The following is a 15,231-nucleotide window of genomic DNA, read 5'->3' as shown; positions in this document are numbered from 1 at the left end:
AAAACCCATGCTGGTTTCTGTCTTTGCTTCAAGCTGCCCTGCTCCCAGTTCCTCAAGTGGAGCACACTCTGTATCTGTCACGTGCTCTGCTCCTGACTTGTCACCTGCTGGCTGTGCCCTCAACAGCTTGACCATAGCTTGGCCAGCATCTTTCATAGGTCACTGCTTCTTCCCACGACTTGTTCAGAAAATAAAGTGTTGTGCTGCAATACAAAAGCAAATCCTGAGTCAGGCACAGAACTGAGACAACTGGTGGATCATTCTCTTCAGTGTATCTTACTAAGGAAACTGAAGAGGTGATCTGGCCTTTCATTTCATCTTAAGACTCCATCTGGATCAGGAATCATATAAGGGTGTAGAAAACTCTTTGCTAGAATGTTCTTACAGGTGGTTGCATGGTCTTAACATGGTAAAGCACAGTTTGCAGTGGTTTAAGCAATTGTCCTCCTAGAATTTATAGTTCCTGTCTGTTAAAACTGGGACAAGTGAGAGACTGATGATGAATCACTGGGACATCAGGTAGGATTTCTGCTATTACCACTTTTCTCTGTAGTACCCACAATGGCAATAGAGTTATGACATGAATAAATACAAATATTTCCTTATGCAGTTTTCCCCTGGACAGAATTGGGTGAAAAGAAGGAAGAAGAAAAGCCTTTTATTTCTGCAGGACATAGCCAAATGCACAAAAAGTAAAGAGGAATAACCTAAGCAGGAGAATTCAGAAGAATCAACAGGATTTTTAAAGTAGTGAGAAACAGTGGAAAGAGAGCAAGGACACTGGAGCAAAACTAAATGAATTCTTTGTGATAGTCCTTCCCTGTGATTCTAATTTTACTTGATAATTCAACCAATTTACCTGATTCAGAGTAAAGTTCAGTGGTCTGTGACTTGCCAGATCATCCCAAATGCCTTTTTTAGAACAACTTACAGCACTTGCTACCCTTCATTACTCCAGTATAACAGATGACTTTAATGAGAGAATTCATGTCTTCAGCAGCTCAGCCACTTCCATTCAAAACTCCTACAGATCTCTTGGATGTACATGATACACTGCGCTGGTGATTTATCTGTTATTTAGCAGCTTGTTCCAACATCTTATCTCCTGACACTTTTGACCCAGAAGGTGTCTCATCTTCATTACTTGGAAAGGGTAATTGTAGGAGAGATGTCTCTCCAGTGGGTCTCTCTCTCTCTGGTGCAGTCTGGCACAGAGGAGCACCATCTTTTGATGTCTGGGCAATTACTTGTCTTTAAGGCCTGCTTTTCTTTCTTGTTTGCTGAAGAGACACAGCCATCTCTTCTCCACAAAAAAGAGCACTAGGAACCACATGAATGTGGGAGCAGGAGACACCCTGTGTCTCACACAAATGTATATGAGTTGAGCTGCATTTCAGCAGCTGCAATTTTTGCTGCTGGGAAGCAGTCCCAGAATTTCTAACACTACTCACTCCCTCTTTTTTGGATTCTTTGCTCCTGGCTATCAAAACACAGATTTGGGATAATAGGTTAAATTCTTCTTTTTAAACAAAAAGATGATTAGATATTTGGAAGATTAGATATTAAGAAGAAATTCTTTTCTGTGAGGGTGATGAAGCGCTGGACCATGTTGCCCAGAGAAGCTGTGGCTGCCACATCCCTGGAAGTGTTCATGACCAGGCTAGATGGGGCTTTAAGCAACTTGGTCTGGCAGAAGGTGTCCCTGCACATGGCAGAGGGGTTTGAACTAGATGATCTTCACAGTCCCCTTCCAACTCAAACCATTATCTGATCCAACAGAAAATAATATTGTGCCCGTGTCTCCCTACTCCCAGTAAGAAGTGCAGGTTGGGGACTGGGAAGGGGAGAAGTAACGGAAGAGGGATTGATTATTTTTTTATTTAACCTGCTTAGCAGCAGTAGCTGTGAAGCATAAAGTTATCTGCAAAGGATGATTGATTCCTCAGCAAAGTCTGAAGCACAGAGAGGCTGTGGTACTGCTTAATGTTCCCTTTGTGTTATAATTATATATTTTTCTCTCCTGTTTGTTTCAGAGGTACTATGTGTTCCTGGCTTGCTGGGTAGCTGGTTACCTGATGAGTGCTCATGGAAGAGATGATTATTTCATTTCTCCATCATGGGTAGGAGGTCATGCAGATACTTTTGTGAAGGACATCTAGCCAGCTCTGCTCACCTTGTGAAGCATTGTCCCAGTGCAGATTAGTTGCTCTCCCTTGGCATCTAGAAGGTGAATTGCAACTATTCGTAGACATACCCCAGACAGTTTCTGTTGAAGTTTCTGTTCTTTGACTTTTTTGAGTCTGACAGATGAACAATTTGTGCCATGGAGGGTGCAGAGCCAGATTCAATGAAAAGGGCATTTGCTGTGATGACCTGTGTGAGAATTAATGTAACCCGCAGGGTATGGGACGTGCTACCAAGGAGGTGACAGCATCAGCACTTAGCATGATGTCACTGACAGCTTGGTGGTAGGTTATTTATTCCTTGTATTGGAACAAATAACACACACAGCAGGTAGCTGTAGGTAGCCTGCTTGGGGAGATACCTTTGCTTGTGAAAATGTCCAGAGGATTGACAGGAGCAGCTTAGCAACATACTCTAGGACACACAGCAATCACAAGCTCCAGAATGAGTCATTGTTGTACACTTTTGAGAATGTGCTCCACGTGAAAGCAATACCCAAAGACAATTGTCAAGTCCCAGTCCAAGCTAATTCAGCCAGAGTGATTAGGTTTCCCAGAATTTGAGAGGTCCCCAGGCATCTTCTATATTAGGTTTTCAGTCACTTTTTACTTATTTACAAGCCCCATTCCCTGGGGAAGAAGAGGTGAGCCAGGGGCCTGCTGTGTGTGCAGTGAGCAGCCATGCAAGGAAAAGGACCCTGCTCAAAATGCTTGCAATAGGCAATGGATGGCAGAAGGAAGTGCTGAGCTATAATGGCTCAGTGTGCTGGGCAGAGGTGTAATCCAGCTGCAATCTCTCTTTCAGAGTTCAGAATACACTGAGAGTATATTCCTCCCACACACTTTTACTCTGCTTGCAGCACAGGCTAGTGGGCTCAGAGGAGATCTGCAAAATGGTGTCACATTTGCTTATCTATCAATTAAAATTCTACATAGTACTTTTATAGTTATGATAATAACATTGTAATTTTGGTCAACTCAGAACATTTTATTTGCCTGTCCTTGGAGGTTTTGTTTATCCCTTACTCATTTACAGATGCCAGTACCCAGTTCTAAGGTAGTCCAGGCATTTTCTTTTTCTTTTAAAAAGGTGGAGTGGTCTCTTGATTCAAGCAAATTGAGAAACAGAGCCTAACGTATGTCCATGCAGGCTTTGTTATTTTCCACTGGTTGTTTCTCTCATGTTTACATTTCTAGGCACATTTAGAAGGTGTCTATGATTTATTTATTAAAGGTTTTTATTTTCTGTGATCATTTAGTGTGAATTTCATAGTATTTCTGTAATTGCTATAGCTCAGTTTGGATTAATAACTATTTGCAAGGGAAACACAGCATCATGGGAATGCAACTGTTCTAGTTAAAGCGCTGGCAACCCCACATGTGGCTGTGTGCTGCTGCCTGGCCTCACTGGCTTATACAAGCAGGATTTTGAGGTTCTCTTGAGTTGTGCAGTGGAGCCTGAGGTGAATGTGGTATTTCTCTGATTTGGCATGGTTTGTCCAATTAACTAGAGCTGCTGCAGCAGCTGCTGTGATCTAATGTGGCTGTGGACATAAGTTTGAGAATGAGAGGAAAGGGTAATGTGACCTAAAGGGCATCAAAGGTGTAATTTTACAAATATCCTCCTGTAGCCCTTTGTTTTGGAGAATGTTGTTTAGGTGACACTGCATTTCTTGCGGCACTGGAAAACCAGGACATCTGAGAAAAGCTTCAGCAATGGGGAACAATAAACACTGTTAGCTGGGGTGACTCTCTTTCCAAGTGGAGGGTGTCCAGAGCAGTGATTTGGCGGCCAGACACAGGGACTGTGTTTTTAAGGAAGCTGGAACAGTCTATCCCACCAGAGATCTGGAGTTCAGTGTGATTGGCTGCCACAGGGGATGCCACTTCTAGCCTCCTCATCCACGTGTTTTTGGCAGTGTGCCAGAAACAGGACAGGAGGAGAGAGCCAAGAGAAAAAGAGACTGATTAGTAGTGTAAAAACAAAAAAACTATCCAAGCTAGCCAGGGAAACAGGCTGGATCAGAGCAGGAACCTTCTGACAAGAAATCTTAGAGCTGTGATGAAAAGACGAAATGTGCAAAGGAGTGATTTAGGGTTTTCTGCACCTAGAAAAAGAGAGTCTGAGCTAGAAGAGCCCAAGACAGCAGAAGAGCTGGATGTAGCACCCCTCAAAGCTGATGTTTGTGCCAATGCTGGAAGCATCACTCCCTTAGGACACTGCTGAATTTTTGTGGTGTATGACAAAACCAATGGGGGACATAAGTGATTACCGGAGTCTTGGTTACAAGGGTTCATTAGATCAAAAAATATCTGATGAAACCATACTTCCTAAGACTGACCCAGAGGATCATTGATTTGTAGCAGCATTAAATACTGACAAAAATAAAACAAGGGTTTGGTTAATGTGTTTGAGTTTAATAATGTAAATAGTAATAGAAAATTATTTGCAGCATTGACTGCTTTCAGTGCTGCAATGGAAAAGAATTTGCAGTGCTGGAAATGCAATTATTGAAGGTGATTATAATTTTGGCTTCAGCTAAAGAATTTTCATTCCTAGTATAACACTCTCCACTCCAATGAGATTATTTATAACTTATGTATTGCACTTGAATTAATTGGCATATGGTGCAAATTAACCCCTCTCAAAAACATGATTTATGTGCTTTGTTCTAACTGATCTGTTAAATGCAGCTTTGTTTTATGTTGATTCTTGCCAATTTAGACAAAGTGGTTTGAGTTTACACTCTCCTGGCTTCTCCTTATCTGATCACTGCCCTGCTTTTTATAATTTAACAATTGCAGATATGTCAGTGATATATGATAAGGCTTATTGAAAATATAACGCCAGTTTCTTAAAATCAGAAAAAAAAAGTATAATAATTTCATTCATCAAAATAATGAGCTTGTTTCTGAGCCTTTTTATGTAATGGTGAATGTGCTGATTTTAAGCACTAAAAGAAGTAAGAGGTTGGTATTTCTGAATTAAGCAAGCTGGGACTTCTAAACAGAAATCAACTTCTTACTGTGCAATTGGAAGAAGTACATTAAAAATTATTTTGTTCAATATGTCAAGGAATGCTTTAAAATATGCAGGGTTTAAAACAGTCATTTGTATTATAATAAAAGGATTACATCAGAAAAGGTGTCTTATTAGTTTCTTCTGTTTTTCAGGTAGATCAAAAAGAGAAAAAGATTGAGGAAAAGACTGCATCCATATAAAGGAGGAAGGCTTCCAACCTGTTATTGTTATTATTATTAGGAAAATGTGATTTAAATAGGCTAATCTTGTTTCTAAGTTACTTTGAAGGGAATTGTGAGCTGCAGTAGTGCTGTGAATGAGAACATAACTAAATAATGCAAAGGGTGTGTACATTTGTACATTTGCTAGCTACAGCAAGAGAGGTCTCTATATGTCTGTGGATCTCAGGTAGGGATTAGATTTTTGTACTTGTCTTTAAAACATCAAGAATAAGTGATGGAAGGCAGCCATTTGCCTTTCTCATTGTCACATTTTCTTAACTTAATTGGTGGTGAGTGTACCCAGGGAAGGTGTAAGGCTGGCAGCCATACTTCCTGCCTGAGAAGAAATGACTGTGGGTGAAAACAAGACACCTAGAAGATTGTGAATGATAAGGAAAATTGAGCAGAATCTTCGATCCTTAAATTTAAGGACCTTTGATCCTTAAATTGCTGGGAGACTTAATTATACCTCTTTGCCATATTTTTACATTCTTCTCTGATCATCTGCTGCTGGCCATGTTAGCAGAGAGGGGTGGTGGGATAAATGGGTCTGTGGTCTGAACCAAGCCAGATGTTCCTGCATGTGCTGTGTGTGCTGCCAAGAGATGGTTGCAGTAGGCATGTGACTCGTATTTATGAAGGACTCTGTGAAGCACTGAAGTCTTTAGCAAATCTGTGTTATGTCACTGGTAGCTGTTTTCTTTCTTCTGTTTTTCTTGCAGGAGATGCTTTGAGCCTCTAGCCAGTTCTGATCTTTTCTGTGACTTCTACTTATAATTATTTGCATGCTGCTGCTCTCAGCACACTGCTAGGTTAGTCCTCCTGCTCCCCAGGTACAGGTGTTCTGCTTTTCCCTGGTGTCATTTCAAAAACGCTGCAATGGGAGAAAATGTCTTTCTAAAGAAATCCAGGTACACAGTGTAAGCTCTCCAGCTTTCCATTACTGGAAGTTGAACATTAAAGTTTCCTGTACCTCAACCAATGTTCGCTTTGATTTCCTGTGTAATACCTTGGCCTGAAAGAGGAAAATCATCATAGAATGATAGAGTGGCCTGAGTTGGAAGGGACAGTTCTCTTGCTGGTTTTCCTTTTATTTTGTGTGTAGGTACCCACAAAAAACTACTGCACTCATGTTTTAACATTTAAAATTTAAGCACATATCCTAGCAGTTAAGCATGCCCTTAATTTTGGTGGGAGAAATGTGTTTAGAGAACTCAACACTGAGTAGTAAAGAAACCTGTTTCCCTCTCAAGCTAATCAGAGAAATTAGAGTATTTTCCTAGTATTTCCTGTGAAGCTCATCTGTAAGAGGAAATATCAGGTTTGGCCTCAGTTTCTCTCAGTGCTACACAGGCTCACTATGAAGTCAATCCCCTTCTCTTTCTTTCTTTAATTCCAGTGTGAGTGAACACTAGTAAGCAAAGCAAAGAAAGCCTCAAACAAACCTAGACAAAGAAGGATGCCCAGGAAATGCCAGTACGGCAGCCACAACCTTAAAGTAAGGGACTGAGGAATGCTAACAGCCCTTAAATGGTGTTTGAAGAGTGGTGCTCAAGCTCTCTGTAGTCTGCCAGCTATCCTTACCAATCTCTTGACACCATCAGCTCCAGTGCCAAGGAACTTTTCAGAATCCCAAAAGCCACACATTTACATCCCTTCGCTATATTTAATCTGAAGTAGGATCCATTTGGCCACTGAGGTGGCCAAATCCAAACCTTCTTCGAATGGCTACAATGTTGAGAGGACTTATGCACAGAATGTAGGAGTGCTGTGTGTGACTGTGAGCTGCTATGTGAACTTGGAAGGGGATTGTGTTGGTTCCAAGACTGCATCTGTCACAGTCAGGGTGCTGCTGCTGTGGGGCTGGGAGTAGCTGTTTCCAATGTAGAAAAAGCTTCTCATACTTCATGTCCCACTACAGCTCTGTGCTCATCTTGTTTTTTCATTCAGGCTCATTTTTAGCCCATGGCCTTTCCCACTGGCCACCACTAAATCAGCCACCACCTCCTCTTCAGAGGGCAGGCTGAGCAGCCTCTTGATTGCCTGGTTTGATGCATCATTAGGACATTAGCAGGGTTGGCTAAGGTGTCTTGGAGGTGCTTAAACAGGGTGGGATGGTGTCTGGTACCTGATACAATCAGAGGTAGAACAAAAACCTGGAGTCCTTGTTTCTCACATCTCTGCCCCAATTAGCAGAGTGCATTTCCTTCTGCTTTCTCAAGCAGCTATGAGCCTTCCCTCTTGTGCTGCCTGACCGAGCAGATCAATATGAATGCCACAACTTCAGCATTTGCATCCATAAGCACTGGACAGCTGCTGTAATGCTTGCAACACTCATGATGTCACTGCTGGGTTTAAGCCAGTGGTCTATTTTATGATTAGAGGTTTTTCTTCACTGGAACCACTTCAAGATTTTTTCGTCACTAGCTCCTGTTTATCCCTTGCACCACTGAAGTGTAGAACATGGAAAGAAAAGGAGTGAGGGGGAGAAATAAACTGGTCTGTGGCAGAGACTGGCAACAGTGCCTGTCTTAAAAGTTCTCAGCAAAGCTCATCTCACAAAAACTCAGAAGCTTGCTGAGGATTTTTTTTTATATGGGAAAACATGAAATGAGCATTTCTAAGTGAGAGGGCTGGGGGTTTCCTGCTCTTCCACAGCAAATACAGACAGATCACGCTTTCCCCCCACCGGCCTTTTCTGTGGAGCCATGTGCATCCTGAGGGACAGAACAGAGCAGCTCCTAACACAATAAACATTACTCTGTCTGCATTAGTTTTTACATTTCTTTGTTTTATTTCTTGTTTTGTTTGAAATGACCTGTACCACAGGAATACAATTTATTTAACAGGTTGTTATTTTTTTAGGAGCAGATAATAGTTAAGTAGATACTGTTTATTTCACTGACTGTCTATGACTACCTGCATCATTCTCACAGCCTCTGTCTCTCTCTGGCTTCTCCATGTAACCCAGCCACAAGAACAACAGAGCAGCCTTTGGCCATATGATTGATTATAGCTCTGATTGGTAATAAAAGCTCAACATGTTACATTCTAGGGTCTTTCTCAATTAATTGCCCCTCTAATAGCTGCTTACATGTTTCTGGTGAAGCATGTTTTATTTTATATATTTATAATAGTTTAAAAAAAAAAGATGACATAGCTTACAAAGAGAAAAATAATGCCCCCTTAGCATGAGCAATACTGCAAGGTTCTGATTGTTGTGGGGATGTTTCTTGTAGCTTCACAGTTTTGCTGCGAGGTGTAATGCCCAAGTTTCCCTAGAAACCTAAATTCAGAGTGGTAATTTACCTTTTAATTGATCCCCATGAAATTTGTTTTGCATTACAGGTCAGACACTGCTGTTCCCAGAGAAGAATGTGCCCAAAACAGAAGAGTTGGTCACTTGGGAAGAACTGTCTTTTGTAGTAGCTGGCAGGTACATGGTTTCTGTTATCCACACATGCAAATTGGGGGCTGGAGCTGCTTTTACCATAGTTGCTGGTGTGGGTTTATTCACTGTCACTGCTATACTTACCTCTACTGCTTCTCTTTTCTTTAAGTCACAGAGCCCATCTGTGTCGCAAGGCTCAAGCTCCATCATCTTTTGCCCTGTGAAGGACAGCTGTATGACTCTGACTCTGTGAATCCTATATTACAAATGAGCAGCATAAAGACTACTGACCTAAAACCCATCTCCTAGTTCATGCCTCACCTTCCACATCCCCAGACCTTTTTGTAAGAGACTGTGAGCATTCAAAGACCTAAGCAGTTGCTGAAGCTTTGTTTCCTGCTTCAAAGTGCATTGGAGGGACTACACTGTTACACTCCTCTGCAATCCCAGCCCATTGTGTAGCTGGAAATGCTCCTCAGCTGTGTCAGTGTGATAGTACTAGCAATGCACAGCAGATCAGAGTAACTGGAAAGAGATGATTGGGATTCCTGCACTTGTTTGAAGGGTTCAAGAGACCTGACCTGCTTCCCAATTTAGGATGGTACAAGCCTTTTAAGGGTTAAATCTAGACAGGTGTTTGTGTCCCATTTCCTGGGAAAGAGTTTGCATTCCTTGGTTAGAGAGTTTAATATATCCTAAGTACTGTCTGCTTCACTTCCCATCCTATTTCAGAAGAAATGCAAACATTTCCCTGCATATTATCTTCAAGCAATGGAGAGTATTTGGATGGGCTCCAACATTATGCAGCTTTAATGGAGAAAGAAGTTCCTGGAAAAAATGTATTTGGTATCTTCATATTGCTATGGCAAGGCAGGAGTTGCCCCCATCCCATAGCCCTAATCTAAATAGCCAGCAGTCTTTGTGAGCTAGAAGCTAACTCGGCAGCTCTCCATAATCATGTTTTGTAGATAGTGTCCTGTTATGGAGAGCAGGCCTGAGTTCAAATACAACAAAGCTAGAAGAGCCTTTTGGGGTTGTTTTTGGGTAGTTTTGGGGTTTTTTTGAGGGGGGAGATTGGGTGGGTGTGTTGGCATGTGAGTAGTGACCTTTCTGGCAGGGCCCAACAGAGTAAGAACTGCTTCTTAGGATCTTTTCAGCCCATTTTGGGCCAGCTACCTTTGCACAGCAGGTTGGGGCACAATGTGCTGTGGCTCAGCTGGGTGGCACTTGGCAGCATTGCAGCAGTGCTCGAGTGAGTCAAACTTACAGGTGATAATGCAACTCAGCACATCTGTGAACGCAATTCTACCACAGCCAGAAAGTTGCCAGAGTGCAGCACATGGCAAGCTGGCTCTGTAATGGTGGCATGCATTTCACTTTGGTCCCTCAGTCATAGATGGGTACAGGGATCATGAGCACAACCAGAAGCCTCTCATTTTCTCCCCAGCTGCCTTTGGGAGGGAGTGGGGGAGAGAAGCACAGGTATCCTCTTGAAGCACAAGGATACTGTGTAATTGCTACTGCTGTGAGCACAGAAGGAGTCCCAGTTCCAATGTGCCTTCTGCCCCTAAGGTCTCTGGTGGTTATTACTAATATGCCTGAAGTAAGACAATTCCTTTATCAAGTGAGTACAAAATGAGTGACTGTGTAGCATAGGAAGAAGTCAAAGGAGATGAAATGGAACTAACTTAAGTTCAAGGTGTGGGCTGGCTATGGGAGCTGAGAGGTCACTATGCCAGCCCCCCTGTGTCTGAGCCTGCCAGGGCAGGGGTCTGCAGTATTGACAGCCCTGCTGGGACACATTCTGCTCCAGCAGAAAACAAGCACCCAGTGTTTCTGACCACACACCTCAACCCTGCTTTGGAAGACTTCCTCCTGAGGGCAATTTACTCCTCTTACACACCACCTTTCTTCTGGGGAAGCTAGGAAGGGGTGGAAGCTTGAGGAGAACAGACACAATAGAGTTAGTGGCGTCTCAAACGTAGATCAGAGATCTTTTCTCACCACTAGTGCCATGCTGTTGACCATAAAAAAAGAGAATACACTCAGGTTTTGTCAGCTCAGGATGGCTTAAAACTAAGTGACCTAGAAAATAAAGTTTCAGAGAACACCAACAGTCAGTTTTGTCAGTCACCTACATTCCTCTCTGGCTACTGGGAATGCAGCAGTTATGGCTTAGGCAGCAGATCTAAACCAGGTCTTGGAGACAGTAGGAACCTGGTTATATAAGAGTAAATAAACACTCCCCCTGTTCTTCTCCCACCACCTCAAGGTCAGGTATTTGCTTTCTGATCAGCAAGAGAACCTCCTACCAGCCCCAGGTATAATCTATGCTAGCTCTTCCTGCTGTTGAGGATAATGGGATGAGGCAGGGGAAGATAGTAGTTGGAGTATCAGGGGTTTCATGCCATCCTCTAATTTATTTCCCTAGCCTGCCACAATAAAGCAATCTCTCAGGCTCTAGAGCTGCCTCCTCTGAAAAGCAGTGCCCTTGATTCCTAACTAGAATTTGGCAATAAGCCTAAAGTCTCTGTGGAGCCAAAGAGCTCTAATGAAGTCTAGGAAAGATCTGGTTTGGGGTGTATTTTTACTTGGGCAGTAACCATGCAGACAAAGCCTTGTGTTCTCTGCCACAAGGAACAGGTGGGGAATGGCACTCAGCTGAGCTGAAGAGGCAGGTGTGATACACTATGGGGTGAAAAGTGTGGAAGAATTGAAGTTAGCACCACATAGGAGAGGATGCAGAGATTATCAAGTCAACCCAGCACTGAAGTATAACATCAGGCTCTTCTCTCTTGCCATTTGGGAAAGACTTGCATTTTCTCAGGGACATACATCCTACCTCTTCAGGGGCCTGCAGGGGTTGTACACGGGAGGGACTAGCCAGGCGTAATGACACACTGTACAAGGTCGCAGAATATCTTACACAGTTAGGAGCAGCTTTCCCAGTAAGAAGTGGGGCCTCTGTATGTACAAGTGTTAGAGGAGTCTGGGAGGCAGCCTTTTTGTTCAGGAGAGGTCCAGCAGCATTGTTCTCCAAAGGAGCATCTACTCTATGGTAAGAGGAAGAAAGATGACAAAAAGAAGGACCGTGGCTGCTTCCCTTTCTAATTGACCCCTCATAACACCAGCAGATAAAGTTTATATTGACTCTATTCTTCCTCTCTTCCTGCTTCTGTCCCCACTCCCCCTCCAGAACTGGCAGAGGGTGCTAGGGAGCAGGCAGCCTGGACAGCGCTGAGAGCATCACTGATCAGAGGGGCTGAGCCCCCACGATGCCTCAACAAGTGCAAGAGCATAATCTGGTATTTCCCACAGAGAAAACAATGAAAAAAAGAGAAACAGGTGACTGATTAAAAGTTTCCCCCCTCCTGTACACAAGATTCTGCAGTCACGCCGACAGATAGACATTAAATAATTCTTCCATAATAAATGATTGGAGATAAAAGCCGGCGGTGGCTGCTGCTGCTGTTTGGATTGCTCCGTTGTCTGCATCTTTGTTTCTAGTTTGTTCCCCGGCCACTGTCGGCTGGTGCTGGGGCTGTCAGACCTTTGCCTCTAGCATTTCTAGGAAGAGTTTATGCATGGGAACCTTGCCCTGCAGTTTGATGCTGTAGAAGTGCTGCACAGCTTTAGCAGCCGTCTGCCGCAGGAGGGGCAAGGTCAGGAGCAGCTTGCCTGCTCGCCGGGGCTCCTCGTTGCGCTGACTCAGCTCGTAGTCCTGCAGGGCTTCGTGGAGAAGGTCCTGGAGTTTCTGCACTGCATCCATGTCCTCTATGTGCATGGAGTCTGGGGTGAGGGAGAAAAGACAGCAAACAGACAAGTCAGATGTGAGAAAGGAAATAATCTATGGTTCTGAAGCTAATGATGTTTTCTTTCCTTCTTATTTGTTCTTGTAGGGGTTTTTTGGGTTGTTTTGGTTCCCCCCCTTTCCCCCCCCTCCCCAGGCAAGGGGTGAGGGCTGTTGTTTGGTTTGTTTCTCAAGCAGAAAAAACCAGCTAGTTGACAGGTGTGGTGCTGCTGCATGAAGTTTGGCAGCACCCCAGTGTGTTGGCCCTAGCAGTGCAGGGACAGTAGGGTTGCCAGGGGTAGCTGAGTGACACATGTGCTCCTCTGTGTGCTGCCCATTTTGCCAGCCACCCCAGTGCAATGCAGGGGTCAGGCAGGGGCCTTTGTGATTTGCACTTTCACTTGCCCTCCATGCTCCTTATGGGGAGAGTCACCCTGCAAGGGGCAGCAGCTGCTGTGCTGCCGCTTGGGAGCAATCTCATTAAGAATAATTAACGCTGCTACAGCGCTTCATCTGTCTAAACTGCCTAATTGCTGTGCAGCTGCTAAGGGTATCAGCAAGACAGAAAAGCCCCATAGGTCACAACCAGTGTGCCCAGGGGTGTTGCCAGACCCACCTTTGTGCATATGCCCCTACTTTCAGAGACTGCCAGCAGCTGCTCAAGGAGCTTCCTGCTGCAATAAAGGAATCCCATGTCTCCTGCAAGGCCTCTTCCCTTAGGCTGCCAGTTAGATTTCTATGAGCTGTTGGAGGGGCTAGCAAGGCTCCTTGGTGTGTCTGTGAAGCGAAGGTAGCTAGCTGGTAAGGACGCAGTCCAGGGCTGAGATAGGGAACCAGACTGAACACAGACTGCTAAACTTGTGGGTAAGTCATGGTGTGAGAGAGCAGCACCAAAGAGCAGAGAGGCACAGCATCACCAAAGGTTTTCTCCTTTTTCATCTTGCTGATATGTGCTTCTTTCTTACAGCCATGACAGAGCCAGAGACACTGATGCCTCATCTTCATTGTTCAGAGACTTTTAATCAATACTGAACCTATTGATAAAGGTTCCTGCCACAAGGCAACAAATCCAGAAGCAATGGCAAAGAGAGAGAGTGTGGCAAGCACACATATGCACATGTAATTGCACCGCCTACCATCACAGCCTGGGCTTTGCTTTGTGGCAAAGTAGTCTCAGTGTAGTCTCAGCCTACACACAAACACAAATGTGAGGACATGGGTTCCCAAGAGTGACAGTGAAGAGGAGGAAAGCTGACTGAAGTGCTAAAATCTCTCTAGAAATATGTGTCATCTTTATGGAGAGCACAACACAAATTAGAGACTGTGAATTTTGCATGATACATTTATGGTAAAAATGCTATTTCTGATGCATGATTTATAAGGTATTACAACAGTTGGGAAAATGTTATGTCTAGCAAGAAAGCTGTTTAAGAAGCTGTTCAGAAGGAATGCACTAATTAAGTATTAAAGGGAAGTATTCCCAAGAAGCCTATTGAAGAACAACTCTTGATACATTTACACTTTTTATCCAAGACGCCAGGCAAAGAAGCTCAGAAGAGGGCTGCTAGGTCATCACAGTGACCTGAGCTAGACACAGAGGTTGATTCTGAAAAGCAGGAAGGAAGAAGCATGTTGCCAAGTCAGTCTGGCAACTTCTCCCAGCCAGGTAGCACCTCTGAAAAATTTCCATACACAATCCAAGAGAATTGAGTGTGATCTGTTTCCTGCCAAGTCACAGAGGTCATTTTGAAGACTGGAAGTATCAAAAGCTGGGATGTCTTCTATCCTTTCTGTTTAATGTCCTTCTGGCTAGGGGCATAAAGGGGAGAAGTAATCGCAGCCTGTCAGAGTTTGCAGATCCCAGCAGGTGCTAGAATTACCATGCAATGAGCCACGCTTAAGGGTAAAGTGGGTACTCTGCTTTTGGGTACTGATGCTGCTGAACACTAGACAGAATCCCAAAACTGCTCTTCTGCCATCTGGCTTTCTGTAAGGTGACAAGACTTAACAGCAGTAAATAAGTGTATATACAGTGAGAGAAACTGGGGAAATAAAGCTCAAAGCCTGCCCCACCCCCACCACACTCTGCTGAAAGAAGCTCAAAATTGGCAGCTGACTGCAAAAAATAAAACAACATTGCAGGATTAATTTCCTTGCAATCCATCAGTGAACTGGTGTCAATGGCATTGATAAACTGTTAATTACAAAATCAATAGCTATGAATTTTTACAGCTATCAGAGCACTGAGGTGGGGGCAGGCTGCCTGACCATGTCCCTGAGGGTCAGCTGGCCTAGAAGCTGGGCTTCATACCAGGAGCCCTTCTCCAGCACATGGGGCACAGGGCAGGTGTGAGAATGGACAAGGCCCACTGTTTCCTCACCTAACTCTGTCCTTGCAGCTTCTGACAGGAACAGGAACCTCACAGGACCCATTAGTACAGAATTTGCTATGCATCTCTTTGCCAGGTCCAGACATTGCTCGCTCCATTTTAGCATTAAAATGCATTGCAGAAAAAAAAAAAGGGGAAATAAATTTTGGCCACTCTTGGCTGTCCTAAAATGAATTTGTGCTGTATGCTAACCTAGAGGGCTCCTCAATACATAGGTTGATCAATTTTTTTTTT

General features: G+C 43.7%; 2 protein-coding genes across 2 annotated transcripts in view; both read right to left on the bottom strand.

Annotated features, from left to right (window-relative positions):
- The window catches only part of LOC115904554 (basic salivary proline-rich protein 1-like), a 75,476-nt gene extending 66,449 nt beyond the window's left edge, over positions 1-9,027 (bottom strand). The window contains exon 1 of the mRNA XM_030950046.1: positions 8,962-9,027. Coding sequence (XP_030805906.1) covers positions 8,962-9,027 — 66 coding nt within the window. The remainder of the gene's footprint in view (positions 1-8,961) is intronic.
- A 2,732-nt stretch (positions 9,028-11,759) lies between these two features.
- The window catches only part of ESRRB (estrogen related receptor beta), a 38,397-nt gene continuing 34,925 nt past the window's right edge, over positions 11,760-15,231 (bottom strand). The window contains 1 exon segment of the mRNA XM_030949659.1: positions 11,760-12,606. Coding sequence (XP_030805519.1) covers positions 12,362-12,606 — 245 coding nt within the window. The 3' untranslated portion in view covers positions 11,760-12,361.

Source organism: Camarhynchus parvulus, chromosome 5 (assembly GCF_901933205.1).
Source record: "Camarhynchus parvulus chromosome 5, STF_HiC, whole genome shotgun sequence".
Taxonomy (NCBI): domain Eukaryota; kingdom Metazoa; phylum Chordata; class Aves; order Passeriformes; family Thraupidae; genus Camarhynchus; species Camarhynchus parvulus.
The sequence above is the reverse complement of the archived record's forward strand: the minus strand, read 5'-3'. Positions and strand labels throughout refer to the sequence as shown.